The sequence below is a fragment of the Coregonus lavaretus genome, assembly GCF_964263955.1.
Source record: "Coregonus lavaretus genome assembly, chromosome: 10".
Taxonomy (NCBI): domain Eukaryota; kingdom Metazoa; phylum Chordata; class Actinopteri; order Salmoniformes; family Salmonidae; genus Coregonus; species Coregonus lavaretus.
Window position 1 is genome coordinate 31,417,933 of NC_139997.1, and position 17,813 is coordinate 31,435,745.

Below are 17,813 nucleotides of genomic sequence, written 5' to 3' on the forward strand. Positions count from 1 at the left end.
CCCCCCCCCTCCCTCCCTCTCTCCCCCCCCTCCCTCCCTCTCTCCCCCCCTCCCTCCCTCTCTCCCCCCCTCCCTCCCTCTCTCCCTCCCTCTCTCCCCCCCTCCCTCCCTCTCTCCCCCCCTCCCTTCCTCTCTCCCCCTCCCTTCCTCTCTCCGTCCCTCCCTTCCTCTCCCCGTCCCTCTCTTCCTCTCTCCCCGTCCCTCTCTTCCTCTCTCCCCGTCCCTCCCTTCCTCTCTCCCCGTCCCTCCCTTCCTCTCTCCGTCCCTCCCTTCCTCTCTCCGTCCCTCCCTTCCTCTCTCTCCGTCCCTCCCTTCCTCTCTCCCCCTCCCTCCCTTCCTCTCTCCCCCTCCCTCCCTTCCTCTCTCCCCCTCCCTTCCTCTCTCCTCCTCTCTCCCCCCCTCCCTCCCTCTCTCCCCCCCTCCCTCCCTCTCTCCCCCCCTCCCTCCCTCTCTCCCCCCCTCCCTCCCTCTCTCCCCCCCTCCCTCCCTCTCTCCCCCCCTCCCTTCCTCTCTCCCCCCCTCCCTTCCTCTCTCCCCCTCCCTTCCTCTCTCCGTCCCTCCCTTCCTCTCTCCGTCCCTCCCTTCCTCTCTCCGTCCCTCCCTTCCTCTCTCCGTCCCTCCCTTCCTCTCTCCGTCCCTCCCTTCCTCTCTCCGTCCCTCCCTTCCTCTCTCCCCGTCCCTCCCTTCCTCTCTCCCCGTCCCTCCCTTCCTCTCTCCCCGTCCCTCCCTTCCTCTCTCCCCGTCCCTCCCTTCCTCTCTCCCCGTCCCTCCCTTCCTCTCTCCCCGTCCCTCCCTTCCTCTCTCCCCGTCCCTCCCTTCCTCTCTCCCCGTCCCTCCCTTCCTCTCTCCCCGTCCCTCCCTTCCTCTCTCCCCGTCCCTCCCTTCCTCTCTCCCCGTCCCTCCCTTCCTCTCTCCCCGTCCCTCTCTTCCTCTCTCCCCGTCCCTCCCTTCCTCTCTCCGTCCCTCCCTTCCTCTCTCTCCGTCCCTCCCTTCCTCTCTCCCCCTCCCTCCCTTCCTCTCTCCCCCTCCCTCCCTTCCTCTCTCCTCCTCTCTCCGTCCCTCCCTTCCTCTCTCCGTCCCTCCCTTCCTCTCTCCGTCCCTCCCTTCCTCTCTCCCCGTCCCTCCCTTCCTCTCTCCCCGTCCCTCCCTTCCTCTCTCCCCGTCCCTCCCTTCCTCTCTCCCCGTCCCTCCCTTCCTCTCTCCCCGTCCCTCCCTTCCTCTCTCCCCGTCCCTCCCTTCCTCTCTCCCCGTCCCTCCCTTCCTCTCTCCCCGTCCCTCCCTTCCTCTCTCCGTCCCTCCCTCCCTTCCTCTCTCCCTCCCTCCCTTCCTCTCTCCCTCCCTCCCTTCCTCTCTCCCCCCCTCCCTTCCTTCCTCTCTTCCCCCTCTCCCTCCCTTCCTCTCTTCCCCCCCTCCCTCCCTTCCTCTCTTCCCCCCCTCCCTCCCTTCCTCTCTTCTCCCCCTCCCTCCCTTCCTCTCTTCTCCCCCTCCCTCCCTTCCTCTCCCCCCTCCCTCCCTTCCTCTCCCCCCTCCCTCCCTTCCTCTCTCTCCCCTCCCTCCCTCCCTCTCTCCCCCCAACCTCCCTTCCTCTCTCTCCCCCCAACCTCCCTTCCTCTCTCTCTCTCCCCCCTCCCACCCTTCCTCTCTCCTCTCTTCCTCCCCTTAGTGGCTGGTGAATTTCTTTGGCTCCCTCTCAGTGGAGGACTCTCTAGAGTGCCTGAGGGCCATGTTGTCTGCCAACATCCGTCAGAACCTGCAGATCTGTGTCCAGGTGGCCTCCAAGTACCACGAGCAGCTCTCCACCAACTCCCTAACCGAGCTCTTTGAGTCCTTCAAAAGCTTTGAGGGTGCGTCATACAGCCACACACACTATTCTATACTTCCCTTTGACAGGGTTCGAGATTGTGACCAAAACACTTGCATTTGTGACCCTTTGACTTAGCAGTGCGACCAATTTTTTTACAGGTCGCTAGGGTGGCAGTAAACATTTTTTTGCTGGTCACGTTCGTTTTTGGTTCACAATTTGCTTTTATTTTGTAATTATCTAGATTTATTCAAACAACAATGGGTATGAAAAACAGGTATTCAAAAAGTTGGGTCTGAAGTCTTGGTTGAATCTTTGCGATGCGCAATTCAGTCATCATGTGCTGTTTGAATGTTTATTTTTTTAAAGGCTTTACATTTTAGTCATTTAGCAGTCGCTCTTATCCAGAGCGACTTACAGTTAGTGAGTGCATAAAATGTTATTTTTTTCATACTGGCCCCCCGTGGGAAATGAACCCACAAACTTTCCCAAAACAACTTCATAATTAAATGTTGACTGCAAAGTAGGTCTACCTGGCAGAATTATATAATGATGATTTTTATCAATCGCGGGGTATTTGTTTTGCATACTCTGCCATCACATGTAGCCTACACTATACATTGTACAGTACAAAAACACAGCTAACCAAACACAATGGTCTCTTGCTAGGTGTGCAATTGAATTAAAGGGGAACTACACCCTCCACATAAAAATAATTTAAAAGTATTATTCCCAGACCTCAGAAGTGGTCTCCTGATGTGGTTTTAAGCATTGTTGTGGAACATTTAAAAACATCTATAAAGTGTGATTTTGAGTGAAAACCTACAACCTGGAAAAATGAAAACGGAATTTACCAAAAGATCAATCTGATTTTATAGGGCCCGACAACTGTAGACTGGCAAATGTACCTGAATGTCAAGCCCTGCAAGGGAATGCTAATTTAAAAGATGGCTAGTCATTATTAGCCTGGTTCTGTATGGAATGCAGGTACATTATGGGACGCAGGTCAGGTCAAACATTGGTGTGACCAAATCATGTGCTGGTGCCACCAGTGGAAAACGTTAGTCTAGAATCCTGTTGGATCACTCTCTCTTTCAGCCATGTGCCCTGTAATCAGCTAAGTAGGCCAGAGGCAGCAGAATGGTTGATGGGCTCAGTAGAATGGCCTGTAGGCCCAGGGTAGACTACAGACGACGAGGTGCCCAATCATAATGGATCTACAGCGCAATAAACGAAGTGAGAGAAAGCCACTGTTTTCAATTGTCCAAATAACTCTTGCAAAACAAACATGGTGGAAAGTGTTTGTGATTTTGGCAAATGGCGTTGTCCCTAAGAAGTACAAGTGTTTTATCTTCATCAGCTAATTCTCAAAGAATGTTGTTTTTGTTATTATAGCCTGAAGTGTGATGTACATTTAATCAAACAAGGGGCAATGAGATGGTGACAGTAGCCGTCCACTCCGGTCTCTTGGGGTGCAGTAGTTGCCCTATCGTAATCACTGTTCTATTTTCCCAGCAATGGTTTTACTATTGAACATGTCCTGACATGTGACTGACATGTTCTCTGGTACTGTATTTCCTCTTGACTGACATTGTCTCTATGGTGATGCTTTGTCCCAGGTCTGTTCTACTTCCTGGGTTCCATCGTTAACTTCAGCCAGGACGCAGAGGTCCACTTCAAGTACATACAGGCAGCCTGCAAGACGGGACAGATCAAAGAGGTGGAGAGGATCTGCAGAGAGAGCAACTGCTACGACCCAGAACGAGTCAAGAACTTCCTCAAGGTAAAAGATGGAGGTAGGGAGGGAGACGGGAAGAAGGTATCTAGAGGGAGGTGAAATGCAACTGACTGAAGATGTACTCTCCCTTTTTGTTTTGCTTTTCTTTCTCTTTCGATCTTTCTTAAGTTTAACTTTATTCTACTCTTTCATTTTCTCTCTCTCTCTCTCTCTCTCTTTCTTAAAATTTAGAAATGACGTTGAAATGAAATTACAAAACTTCTGTCAATCCTATTAATATGCATATCGACCTGCTAACACTAGCGTTTGTGAAACGCTTAAATGTTTCTTTCATTGGTAAGAAGTGTTCCTCAATCAACTGATGGCGGTTATTATCTCTTGTGCTTTTCCCTGTTGTCTATGGAATGGCAGGACATGTACCAGGTATATCTATCCCCAAGTACAGGACTCCCATATCCCTGATTAAACCTGGGATATGTATTACAAGTATAATGACACAACCCGCCGCTGTACTAGGTCTGGGCGATATGGCCTAAAAATCATATCTCTATTATATTTTTTAAACATATGGGCGATTCACGATAAACACTACATGGTCAAAAGTATGTGGACACCTGCTCGTTGAACATCTCATTCCAAAATCATGGGCATTAATATGGAGTTGGTCCCCCTTTGCTGCTATAACAGTCTTCACTCTTCTGGTAAGGCTTTCCACTAAATGTTGGAACATTGCTGCGTGGACTTGCTTCCATTCAGCCACGAGCATTAGTGAGGTCGGGCACTGATGTTGGGTGATTAGGCCTGTCTCACAGTCGGCGTTCCAATTCATCCCAAAGGTGTTCGATGGGGTTGAGGTCAGGGCTCTGTGCAGGCCAGTCAAGTTCTTCCACACCAATCTCAACAAACCATTTCTGTATGGACCTCGCTTTGTGCAGCACGGGGGCACATTGTCATGCTGAAACAAGAAAAGGCCTTGCCCAAACTGTTGCTACAAAGTTGGAAGCACAGAATCGTCTAGAATGCCATTGTATGCTGTAACTTTAAGATTTCCCTTCACTGGAACTAAGGGGCCTAGCCCGAACCATGAAAAACGGCCCCAGACTAGTATTACAAACTAAAGTTTGGCACTATGCATTGGGGCAGGTAGCGTTCTCCTGGCATCCACCAATCCCAGATTCGTCCGTCGGACTGACAGATGGTGAAGCGTGATTCATCACTCCAGAGAACGCGTTTCCATTGCTCCAGAGTCCAATGGTGGCGAGCTTTACACCACTCCAGCCGACGCTTGGCATTGCGCATGGTGATCTTAGGCTTGTGTGCGGTTGCTCGGCCATTGAAACCAATTCATGAAGCTCCCAACGAACAGTTATTGTGCTGACGTTGCTTCCAGAGGCTGTTTGGAACTCTGTAGTGAGTGTTGCAACCGAGGACAGACTATTTTTATGCGCTTCAGTGGTCCCGTTCTGTGAGCTTGTGTGGCCTACCACTTCGCGGCTGAGCCGTTGTTGCTCCTCCACGTTTCCACTTCACAATAACAGCTCTTACAGTCCTAGCAAGGCAGAAATTTGACGAACTGACTTGTTGGAAAGGTGGCATCCTATGACGGTGCCATGTTGAAAGTTACTGAGCTCTTCAGTACGGGCCATTCTACTGTCAATGTTTGTCTATGGAGATTGCATGGCTGTGTGCTCGACATTATACATCTGTCAGCAACGGGTGTGGCTGAAGTAGCCGAATCCACTAATTTGAAGGGGTGCCCACATACTTTTGGCCATGTAGTGTATCTGGATTTTTGTTCTCTAAATAAGCTTTGTTGCACAATTAAAGGTCAATAAACTGCATGCAAAATTATACCTAGGCTAAATATAAGACTTCCACAACCATAAACCGACTAATAATATTATTTTATCAAAGTAGAGTTTAACCTGCTTTTTTGCAATAATCTGGCTTTCAAGTCTGTCGATGAAATATATATATGTATATTTTTACAACTTTAACCAGAACAATGCACCTCCACTAATAATGACTAACTTCTTGTAGCAGGCATTATAGAAAATTAACACAGGTCTCATAAACAATCTCTCAAGCACAAGCTCACATGCTAGTGATCACATGCTAGTGAATAGCCAGCTTATCTTTATATTTAAAGTGTAGCCAACTTGGAGCTATTTGCTTGTTAACAAGTTAGAAAGAACAGTTGAACTGTTATGAATACAACCTCCTGTCCTTCTCCAACTGTTTGAACAACATAGCTTGTTCACTTTGTTTAGATATTGAAATCAAGTGGCCAACCTGGATAAGAAGATGCTTAGGCTATTGTCAAAGTCGCGTCAATTCAAATCTGGTATTAGGAACAAAAGAGGTCAACACGACTTCTAAGATATACTAGTTATTTTAATTAATGCAAAAACCTTCAATGGTAAATATGATGTTTCGTATATACGGGCTCTCTGAGATACCTCGCAGGACACCCCAGAGAACTAAATCCATTGTTTCAGATTGTTGCTCAAATACTCTGACAGAGAAAGTTTCCCACTTCTCTGCTGGCCAATCAGAGTAAAGAACTGAGTGTGGTTTAAACTTTACTCAGTTGGTTCAGGGGTTGGTCTCATCTCCTCGGCGCCATTTGTTGCACACTTCAGCCAGGCACAAGTTTATCATAACAACCTATCATAGTGAGAAGAGCCAGCTCCCTTAGACATCATTCCTACGTCCAAGGAAGGCTCACAGATCACAAAGAACTAGTATAGTCTAGCATTTGAAGACACAATCCTTATCTCATTTTACCCCCTAAAACAGCTCTTCACATCAATCACAGCCTGCCAGGTGTCACAGCCTACATTAGCCCAGTCAAGAATGCATTCTTTCTAAGTTAGTCATCCCATCAATTTAGGAGAATAATAAATCCCCAATACTATTTCTCAGAATGAGAACGAGTTGCCAATTGCTTATTGCACATTTATAAAACCGACTAGACAGCTAGCACATGGGTCTGTGGCTAAAATGCTGCTAGCTGTACCGCAATGCCACACGTGACTAACAATCATGTTCATTGATACACTAGTTTTAGTAGGGTCTCTGTTCTACATTTTGGGAGTTGAGACGTGAAAACGGTATCGTTAGAAAGGTTAAGGTCTCGTTTATTACAGTAAAACAATGTCTAAGGGTTTCGGTGTTCGTATAACCGATTCTGTTGGACCAACCCTCGAATCCAAATAGTGAGGTTAAACTGCTTGTTGTCAGAGGAAGACGTTATCTTACAAATACAAATCTTCGTCTTTATTGTGAGTGGCAGGGGGAGGGGCTTGGCGTATGTGCGAGTGGGAAGGTGCACAGCGAGACAAGACCAAAAAGACAGAACGCTCATGAATATATAATTTGATATATCGCCCAGCCCTACGCTGTACCCAAAAACCATACACCCACGATGGGGTGCACCACACTATAGTCTGTCTGTTCAAACAAGTCCAAAACCCGTAGTTTGATAGATAGCTGAGCTACTTGCTAGAAGGTGTTGTGTGAGTGTTCTTTAGTTTTGTATTTGTGACTGTGCATAGCTAGCTGTAATCTGAGCTGTAGTCAAATTAGGTTGTTATCCGTATGGAAAGTCTATCCAGCACAAGCATGGCTATATGTTCTACTGGTGGTGGATTTGAATTTGTTTACCTCTGTGGATAGATTAAGAAACTAAATGCACATACTGTATCAGTCTCCAAGGCTGTACAGGGGGAGCCAATGGACCTCAAAAGTAGTGCACTACATAGAGAATAGGGTGCTATTTGGGCAGCAGCCATTGTTTTCAACAACATGCTCTAGATGTCTTCAAATCCAGTCTTTATGGTTGCTGCCCCTAGGAGTATAAGTCTGAGAGTTTAACAATCCCATGGTATTATGTCTTGTTCAAAACAACTGGGAACTCTTAAATTTGGAAATCTCAGACTTCCAACTTCAGTGCATTCATTATAACTGGGAAATCTGGGGGCAGGGACGAGCTCCGACTGGGAAAAATAGTTTTGACCGGTCATCCAACTCGGAATTCAAAGTCGGAAACTCAGGTGTCTTTCTAGAGCTCCGACTTTCCGATCTGAAGATCACTGACGTCATGAAGCACCATAGATCCTGTAGTGTGTTGATGGCAGTCACCCAGTGATGACACACACACACTGTATGGAGAGTCTAGTCTGGCAGTGTGTGGCAGTACCTCAGTAGTACCTGCAGATGGAGACCTAGGTTTGTGTACATATGTGATTGATCCTTACAATAGGGTTTTCTTGTTTCTCTCCTTTTGTCTTTCTTTTCTTCTCTGTCCACTCAGTCGTAGTAAACAAAATGTTTTCAGTACTTAACCATCTTCTAACCTCTCAAAATGTGATGCCTCCCGTTTGTTGTTGTAGTTACGTATTTTTCATGATATTGTCTAATTTTCAAATCACTCGAGCAGGATCGTTTAAACTGGAAAATAACTTCCCAATTTCATTTTAAGTGATTCTAATATTTTATCATTGTACATTAGTGGTTGTATAAACCCAACAAGATTAGTCAAACTTCAAGCTCGGATTTTAACATTGAACCGCTTGCTATTTTTTTTGCTTTCTTAAAAACATCTATACATACAGGAACTAAAAACAAAAAACACTCAAAGCTTCAACACTAGCCATTACGATCATAAACTCAGCAAAAAAAGAAACGTCCTCTCACTGTCAACTGCGTTTACTTTCAGCAAACTTAACATGTGTAAATATTTATAAGATTCAACAACTGAGACATAAACTGAACAAGTTCCATAGACATGTGACTAACATAAATTGAATAATGTGTCCCTGAACAAAGGGGGGGATCAAAATCAAAAGTAACAGTCAGTATCTGGTGTGGCCACCAGCTGCATGGACTGCACCAGATTTGCCAGTTCTTGCTGTGAGATGTTACCCCACTCTTCCACCAAGGCACCTGCAAGTTCCCAGACATTTCTGGTGGAGAATGGCCCTAGCCCTCACCCTCCGATCCAACAGGTCCCAGACGTGCTCAATGGGATTGAGATCCGGGCTCTTCGCTGGCTATGGCAGAACACTGACATTCCTGTCTTGCAGGAAATCACGCACAGAACGAGCAGTATGGCTGGTGGCATTGTCATGCTGGAGGGTCATGTCAGGATGAGCCTGCAGGAAGGGTACCACATGAGGGAGGAGGATGTCTTCCCTGTAACGCACAGCGTTGAGATTGCCTGCAATGACAACAAGCTCAGTCCGATGATGCTGTGACACACCGCCCCAGACCATGACGGACCCTCCACCTCCAAATCGATCCCGCTCGAGAGTACAGGCCTCGGTGTAACGTGCATTCCTTTGACGATAAACGTGAATCCGACCATCACCCCTGGTGAGACAAAACCACGACTCGTCAGTGAAGAGCACTTTTTGCCAGTCCTGTCTGGTCCAGCGACGGTGGGTTTGTGCCCATAGGCGACGTTGTTGCCGGTGATGTCTGGTGAGGACCTGCCTTACAGCAGGCCTACAAGCCCTCAGTCCAGCCTCTCTCAGCCTATTGCGGACAGTCTGAGCACTGATGGAGGGATTGTGCGTTCCTGGTGTAACTCGGGCAGTTGTTGTTGCCATCCTGTACTGCAGGTGTGATGTTCGGATGTACCGATCCTGTGCAGGTGTTGCTACACATGGTCTGCCACTGCGAGGATGATCAGCTGTCCGTCCTGTCTCCCTGTAGCGCTGTCTTAGGCATCTTTCTTTTGGTGTTTTTCAGAGTCAGTAGAAAGTCCTCTTTAGTGTCCTAAGTTTTCATAACTGTGACCGTCTGTAAGCTGTTAGTGTCTTAACGACCGTTCCACAGGTGCATGTTCATTAATTGTTTATGGTTAATTGAACAAGCATGGGAAACAGTGTTTAAACCCTTTACAATGAAGATCTGTGAAGTTATTTTGATTTTTACGAATTATCTTTGAAAGACAGGGTCCTGAAAAGGGGACGTTTATTTTTTTTGATGAGTTTATATAGCCTGTGAATTCTCTGTGGTTAAAGCGTGTCAGGTTTGGCTGTGATCATTGGTGGGCTGTGATCAGGTGCACCGTCTCATAACAATGATGTCAAACTAACCTTGGCCCCTCCCCCTGCTCTGTGATTGGACAGGAGGCCAAGCTGACCGACCAGCTTCCGCTCATCATCGTGTGTGACCGCTTCGACTTTGTCCACGACCTGGTCCTCTACCTGTACCGCAACAACCTGCAGAAATACATTGAGATCTACGTGCAGAAAGTAAGTCAAACACAAACTCACACACTAGCAAGCATCTACGAGACAATACTTGTCTACGTTTACAAAATCTACCAACTTTCAAACTTGATATTCTAAGTTTCTAACTACAGAAACTATATACATATTTAGTGTCATGTTCGCACAGACTCAAAAAACACCCCCACACTCAAAATGCAGTGTCCAGGAATGTGTGTACAGGATATTGACGTGTGTGTATTAGGTGAACCCCAGCCGTCTGCCGGTGGTGATAGGAGGGCTTCTGGACGTGGACTGTTCTGAGGACGTCATTAAGAGTCTGATCCTGGTGGTCAGAGGACAGTTCTCCACTGACGAACTGGTGGCCGAGGTGGAAAAGAGGAACAGGTACAGCAACCCCATTCTCACCAGATGGCAAAAAATAACTACTAGTTAGAGGGGTGAAATATAGTTAAATGGCTTATTATTATTATTATTATTATTATTATTATTATAAATATAGTTGATAGTAGCTGGTGAATCAGCCCCAAGCCCCCAGCCTCTTCAAACACCAGGGTGTCAAGAACAACAGTGTCTTTACTATAACTTAGTCTTTAATATACTAGCTGTGCTATCTGCATCATTAGTAGTCAGCAGGCTCATCTCTCTCTCTCTCTTTCTCTCTCCCCTCCTTTTCCTCAGACTGAAGCTTCTCCTGCCCTGGCTGGAGGCCCGTATCCATGAGGGCTGTGAGGAGCCCGCTACCCACAATGCCCTGGCCAAGATCTACATCGACAGTAACAACAACCCTGAGCGCTTCCTGCGTGAGAACCCCTACTACGACAGCCGTGTGGTGGGCAAGTACTGCGAGAAGAGGGACCCCCACCTGGCCTGCGTGGCCTACGAGAGAGGACAGTGTGACCAGGAACTCATCAACGTCAGTAGCCTATTCTTCTTCTCCTCTTCCTCTTCTTATAGGAAATAGTTTCATATATCATTTAATTTTTTACAAAAAAGCACTGTGATAAATGTAAATTGAAATTCTCTACATTGTTATGCATGATTTTAACCGACATTCTTTGCTTAAAACAGCAATACTGGGAATAGCCTACATATTAGGTTATTTCAGAATGTGAGGTGATAGCCTGGTGGAGTAACTGTGTTCTCTCTGTTTTCTCTCAGGTGTGCAATGAGAACTCCCTGTTCAAGAGTCTGTCTCGCTACCTGGTACGTCGCAGGGACCCGGACCTGTGGGCCAGCGTGCTGCTGGAGACCAACCCCTTCAGAAGACCACTCATCGACCAGGTGGGACCCCACCTTTCTGTTACCCCTGTGCCAGCTCTGAACCAGGGTTGAGGTTGATTTCATGTTCAATTTATGAATTGTAAATTGCCCTAAATTTTCTATGAGGATTTTTCAGTTAATTAATTGAATTTCAGTTCACTTCTTCAATTGACTCAATTGAGAGTGGAATTGAGCCGAACCCTACTGTAAACAATAAAGGAGTTTGAGGTTCATGCATCTCCTCATGACCCTGTCTAAATCTATTTTTCCCTCCCTGTCAGGTGGTGCAGACCGCCCTGTCTGAGACTCAGGACCCAGAGGAGGTGTCAGTCACAGTCAAGGCCTTCATGACTGCAGACCTGCCCAACGAACTCATTGAGCTGCTGGAGAAGATCGTACTGGATAACTCAGTCTTCAGTGAACACAGGTAACAGAGCTCTTAGCGCTCTGATACCTGTGCTCACTGTAGGCTGGGCTGTCCATTGTGTGTCTTCTCTCTCGTTCACTTCCGCCATCTTTGTTATACTTTTCCAAATCAATCAAATCCAACTTTATTTAAAGTACATTTTAAAATCGCAACACACTTTACTGTAAATGTAAACTTTACACATACAATTGCTGAACTTCACTACGGTGAATTCCGGGATGGTGCGTGATTATTTGGTGTTTTTGTGTGTCAATGCTGAGGATAGTTTGTGTGTTGATCCAGAAACCTGCAGAACCTGCTGATCCTGACAGCCATCAAGGCGGACCGTACCCGTGTGATGGAGTACATCAACCGCTTGGATAATTATGACGCTCCAGACATCGCCAACATCGCCATCAGCAACGAGCTCTTCGAGGAGGCATTCGCTATCTTCAAGAAGTTTGACGTCAACACTTCGGCCGTGCAGGTGAGAGATGAACCCTAACCCCCCACAAACGCCATGGAGTAATCATATCACCCTTTTCTATCTCTCTATTACCTTCAGTATCACTGATCTGAAATTATCGGACTGGTAAAATAAACCTGGTTGAAGGTCTGGAGACCTATCCAGTCCCTTCTCCTATCCAGTCCTAGCAGTGGTCATAAAGGAAGGGTGGGGTTGGGGGTATGGGAGGTTGGGGGTATGGGATGGGATGGGAGGTTGGGGGTAAGGGATGGGAGGTTGGGGTGGAGGTCTGCTTCTTTTTTTGTTTACTTTTCCTGTTCATACTGAATTTATTATTACTTCAACTGTATGTATTTCAGTTTCTTTTTTGTTCTTTTGAGTGGCAGCCTACAGGTACATGTAAATAGATAATGTACCTGTAACCCCGCCCCCCAACAAGAAATTACTAAACAAATAAAAACACGTGGTAAAAAAATCTCTAATAAAGGAAAGGTGGTGAGAAGAGAAGCTAGTCAACATGATTAACACACACCGTCTGACTTCCTGTCATGGTGTGATGTTGACTCCCCTGTTGTCTCTCCTCCCCAGGTTCTGATTGAGCACATTGGGAACCTGGACCGGGCCTATGAGTTTGCCGAGCGTTGCAACGAGCCGGCCGTGTGGAGCCAGCTGGCCAAGGCTCAGCTGCAGAAGGGCCTGGTCAAGGAGGCCATCGACTCCTACATCAAGGCTGACGACCCCTCTGCCTACATGGAGGTGGTACAGGCCGCGGACCAGAGTGGTAAGGATTGTGGGGCAGACCATTGTTGAGATAGGGGGTGGCAGGGTGGGTATTAGAATGGGTAAAATCACCCAAAGTCAGTGAATACAGTCTGGGAAATGTCCAGCTGTTTTTGGTGACTTTCTGTAATCATCAGCGGCTCACTGACTGACCTCAGGATCCAAGGTACTGTAGCCTCCCAGCCTCTCTTAACTGACTAATGGTTGTTCTGGTGTGTGTTAGGTAACTGGGAGGACCTGGTGAAGTTCCTTCAGATGGCTCGTAAAAAGGCCCGTGAGTCCTATGTGGAGACAGAGCTCATCTTCGCCCTGGCCAAGACCAACCGTCTGGCTGAGCTGGAGGAGTTCATCAACGGACCCAACAACGCCCACATCCAACAGGTACTGTAGACCAAAATTAATACAACAGGTACTGTACCTAATAACCTGGCCACTGAGGGTATGTATTGACTAGATGACTGACGGGGGGGGAGTTCATACAATACTATGTGTTGTAAAAAAAAAAAAGTATGTATTAGTGTCTAATGAAAAAAATACGTATTTATCTTCCAAAACCTAACCTGTAGCTGTTGAAATGTAAACATGTAGCTCACCTCTCTACACTACAAAGCAACACAGGGTGCGTTCGTAAATTCACTCTGCCATCTACTCCGATTTCAGAGCACTCTCATCTGAGTGTGCCATAGCGCAGAATAACTGATTAATTTATGAACGCTCAACACCCGTTGAATATGGCCGGTGTCTGTAAACGTCGGCAAAAAAGCGTAATAAAATTGTTGCCAGCAGTACAGTTACAGTCACCAACGCTCTGGATAACATGAAAACAGCCTAACCAGCTCTGCAAGGGCGAGTAAAATGATCTGAATGAGCTGTTCTCTCATTTGTGTCTGGAAGTAGCTAGCAAGCTAGCCAACGTTAGCCAGTTAGCTCGGGTGCTTGACTGCCGTTGAGGTCAGAACACTCGGATCAACCCTACTCCTTGGCCAGAGCGTCCACTGTGCGCTCTGAACGCTCCGAGAGCAAAACACTCTGAATTTACGAAACGCCCAGAGCGCACTCTGGCACTCCAGATTGAATTTACAAAAGCACCCACAATGTCGATTGTATAATGTTAAGCTGGAGAAGTTAATCCATGATCCCATAATAATGTTTTCAATATTGCTGACCAATTTAAGATCAATCTGATGTAAAGTTACTCCCCCATGAAGCCAGTAAAAAGAAGTTGCAATAGACTCAATATCAATAAATGACTCTTAGTACAATAAACCTAAGAACTGATTCACTCATAGACTGTAAAAAACACTGGGTTCACTAGTGGCCTTTTTGTATACATTATGTCATGTAGGTACTAGGCTGGCTGCTAGCTTTAACTACATTCATTGTCAATGCACTATATTTGTTCAACAGTTGTGAAAGGACTATTAGAAAATCCATAACAACAGCAGTTCAATTGTACACATACAATACACAGACATTTGCTTACAAGCGTTGCTATGGTTACACAGTACCACAAGCTGTCAGGAGCAGTCGGTCTCTCAAAGTAGACCAAAAAGTACATTTTCTACGCAAAACATTTTGGTACTTACATATGAAATGTCTTCCCACATCCCTTGAATTGGTGCTGGCTGCATCCATATGCCGCACATTGTGACGTTGTTGACAAGTTGGCCATTTTAATGTGGGGTGTATCATTTTTCCTTGATTTACTTCCATTAATCAAAGCCCCAAAAGGAGGAGTATGATAATCGTGGCTTGAAAGGCTCTTATTGGCCAAGACCTAGCATCACTTATCCAGGGTTTGTATACGTCATTGCATCCAACTGGTACTGTAGACCAAATTGCATACAACAGGTACTGTTACTATAGGCCAGACTGCATACAACAGGTACTGTTACTATAGGCCAGACTGCATACAACAGGTACTGTTACTATAGGCCAGACTGCATACAACAGGTACTGTTACTATTGGCCAGACTGCATACAACAGGTACTGTTACTATAGGCCAGACTGCATACAACAGGTACTGTTACTATAGGCCAGACTGCATACAACAGGTACTGTTACTATTGGCCAGACTGCATACAACAGGTACTGTTACTATAGGCCAGACTGCATACAACAGGTACTGTTACTGTAGACCAAATTGCATACAACAGGTACTGTTACTATAGGCCAGACTGCATACAACAGGTACTGTTACTATAGGCCAGACTGCATACAACAGGTACTGTTACTATAGGCCAGACTGCATACAACAGGTACTGTTACTATTGGCCAGACTGCATACAACAGGTACTGTTACTATAGGCCAGACTGCATACAACAGGTACTGTTACTATAGGCCAGACTGCATACAACAGGTACTGTTACTGTAGACCAGACTGCATACAACAGGTACTGTTACTATAGGCCAGACTGCATACAACAGGTACTGTTACTATTGGCCAGACTGCATACAACAGGTACTGTTACTATAGGCCAGACTGCATACAACAGGTACTGTTACTATAGGCCAGACTGCATACAACAGGTACTGTTACTATTGGCCAGACTGCATACAACAGGTACTGTTACTATAGGCCAGACTGCATACAACAGGTACTGTTACTGTAGGCCAGACTGATATATTAAACAGTACAGGTTGTTGTATTCAAAGTCAATGGGAAATATAAACGGCGGTGTGATTTTTCGCTCCTAGTTCACCAGGAAGTGTTTTCGAATCTTAACCAGGACATTATTTTCTGTTTTCCCAAACAACTCCTTATGTAAGATGTTGATTGACATTCATACGATTCTCCTCTCACCGAAGGTCGGCGACCGCTGTTACGATGAGAAAATGTACGATGCGGCCAAGTTACTGTACAACAACGTGTCCAACTTCGGCCGCCTGGCGTCCACCCTGGTTCATCTCGGGGAGTACCAGGCGGCGGTAGACGGGGCGCGCAAGGCCAACAGCACTAGGACCTGGAAGGAAGTGTGCTTCGCCTGCGTGGACGGAGAGGAGTTCCGGCTGGCCCAGATGTGTGGCCTCCATATCGTGGTGCATGCTGACGAACTGGAGGAACTCATCAACTACTACCAGGTAAGACTGATGCACACACACACACGACCCACTCGATCTCGATGCACCTTATCCTCCTTGCTGCTAGATGCTGTCAAGGTTATATGTTTGTATTAAATTGGAGTTTTCAGTCTAGTCAACTTGAAAAGTTCTCATTTTGTCCACCTCTCTCCACACACTCTCTCTCTCTCCAATCACATTTGGTGCTTTAGAACCTCTTAATGCTTTACCTCTACAAACTCATGACCCCCTTTAACAAATCCCCCCCTCTCCCTGTATGTTCAGGACCGTGCTTACTTTGAGGAGCTGATCACCATGCTGGAGGCAGCCCTGGGGCTGGAGCGGGCTCACATGGGTATGTTCACCGAGCTGGCCATCCTCTACTCCAAATTCAAACCCCAGAAGATGAGGGAGCACCTGGAGCTCTTCTGGTCCAGAGTCAACATTCCAAAGGTTCTGCGGGCGGCAGAGCAGGCCCACTTGTGGGCGGAGCTGGTGTTCCTGTACGATAAGTACGAGGAGTTTGACAATGCCATAATCACCATGATGAACCACCCCACAGACGCCTGGAAGGAGGGCCAGTTCAAAGACATTATCACCAAGGTACCAGTCATTGCTGTATAGGATCTATAATGACAAAGCTCGACTTAATGTGATATTGTTCAGTGTTTCTTTAAAGTACATTGAAACATCTCAATACACTTACAATTATAAAACAATAAAGGACATCAACAATAGATGACAAACAATAATTTCAAAAGTAAAATGTTAAAATTGGACATACGCATTGGCTTCTCTTCACAATACTTTCATACATGACAATCTCCCCCTTACTCTCTTTCCTGTGACTGTGTAGGTGGCCAACGTGGAGCTGTATTACAAAGCCACTCAGTTCTATTTGGAGTTCAAGCCTTTGTTACTGAATGACCTGCTCATAGTGCTGTCCCCCAGACTGGACCACTCCCGTGCCGTCAACTTCTTCAGCAAGGTGAGACAAGCTCTCTTTCCCCCCTATCTGCCAACACAGGAAACTGAAGCATTGATACCTGTTATAGTAGTTATTCTAAGACTGTGAAGCTATGTATTTGTATCTACAGTGCACTCTGCTTATAGTGAATGCAGTTCTAGTAATCAACGGTGTGTGTGTGTGTGTGTGTGTGTGTCCAGGTGAAACAGCTGCCCCTGGTCAAGCCCTACCTGCGCTCAGTACAGAACCACAACAACAAGTCTATCAATGAAGCACTTAGCAACCTCTTCATCACAGAGGAGGACTATCAGGTTTGTGGTCAATGTTTTTGTTGGTTGTTACATTGTCATACAAGTAAGACATTAGACACATTTTCCATTGAATTATTTTTCATCCTCGACTAGGCTTAAAGGGATACTTCAGGATTTTGGCAATTAGGCCCTTTATCTACTTCCCCAGAGTCAGATGAACTCGTGGATACCATTTGTATGTCTCTTCGTGCAGGTTGAAGGAAGTTGCTAACTAACGTTAGCGCAATTGCTAACTAGTGTTAGCTCAATGACTAAGTCTAGGGTAACTGCTAGCATGCTAGTAGATGCCATAGACTTCCAGTTATTGTGCTAACGCTAGTTAATATTGGCTCGTAAAACTACCTCTTAACTTCCATCATAATGGATGCAGAGACATAAAAATGGTATCCATGAGTTCATCTGACTATGGGGAAGTAGATAAAGGGCTTTATTGCCAAAATAAGTATCCCTTTAATCTGGGTTTGGGATACTGGCCCTATATACAGTATGACATTTCTATTACCTTGTTTACATGAAAACAAAGTGTTTTTTTACCTCACTGAACAATGAAGTTACTCCTTCCTCATCCTTTCTTCCCTCTCTCCATGGTCTCAGGCTCTGAGGACGTCTATAGATGCCTATGACAACTTTGACAACATCTCGCTGGCCCAGCGCTTGGAGAAACATGAGCTGATCGAGTTCAGGAGAATCGCTGCGTACCTCTTCAAGGGTAACAACCGCTGGAAACAGAGTGTGGAACTCTGCAAGAAGGACAAACTCTACAAGGTAACTCATTCATTC

General features: G+C 46.2%; 1 protein-coding gene across 1 annotated transcript in view; it reads left to right on the plus strand.

Moving 5' to 3' along the window:
* LOC311136256 (clathrin heavy chain 1-like) overlaps window positions 1-17,813 on the plus strand; it is a 77,313-nt gene that overhangs the window by 44,225 nt on the left and 15,275 nt on the right. Inside the window, exons 13-27 of the mRNA XM_084170387.1 lie at window positions 1,664-1,844; window positions 3,421-3,584; window positions 9,677-9,802; window positions 10,023-10,165; window positions 10,460-10,694; window positions 10,940-11,062; window positions 11,323-11,468; window positions 11,751-11,934; window positions 12,502-12,694; window positions 12,917-13,074; window positions 15,504-15,776; window positions 16,041-16,358; window positions 16,612-16,743; window positions 16,923-17,033; window positions 17,628-17,798. Coding sequence (XP_084026513.1) covers window positions 1,664-1,844; window positions 3,421-3,584; window positions 9,677-9,802; window positions 10,023-10,165; window positions 10,460-10,694; window positions 10,940-11,062; window positions 11,323-11,468; window positions 11,751-11,934; window positions 12,502-12,694; window positions 12,917-13,074; window positions 15,504-15,776; window positions 16,041-16,358; window positions 16,612-16,743; window positions 16,923-17,033; window positions 17,628-17,798 — 2,658 coding nt within the window. The remainder of the gene's footprint in view (window positions 1-1,663; window positions 1,845-3,420; window positions 3,585-9,676; window positions 9,803-10,022; window positions 10,166-10,459; window positions 10,695-10,939; window positions 11,063-11,322; window positions 11,469-11,750; window positions 11,935-12,501; window positions 12,695-12,916; window positions 13,075-15,503; window positions 15,777-16,040; window positions 16,359-16,611; window positions 16,744-16,922; window positions 17,034-17,627; window positions 17,799-17,813) is intronic.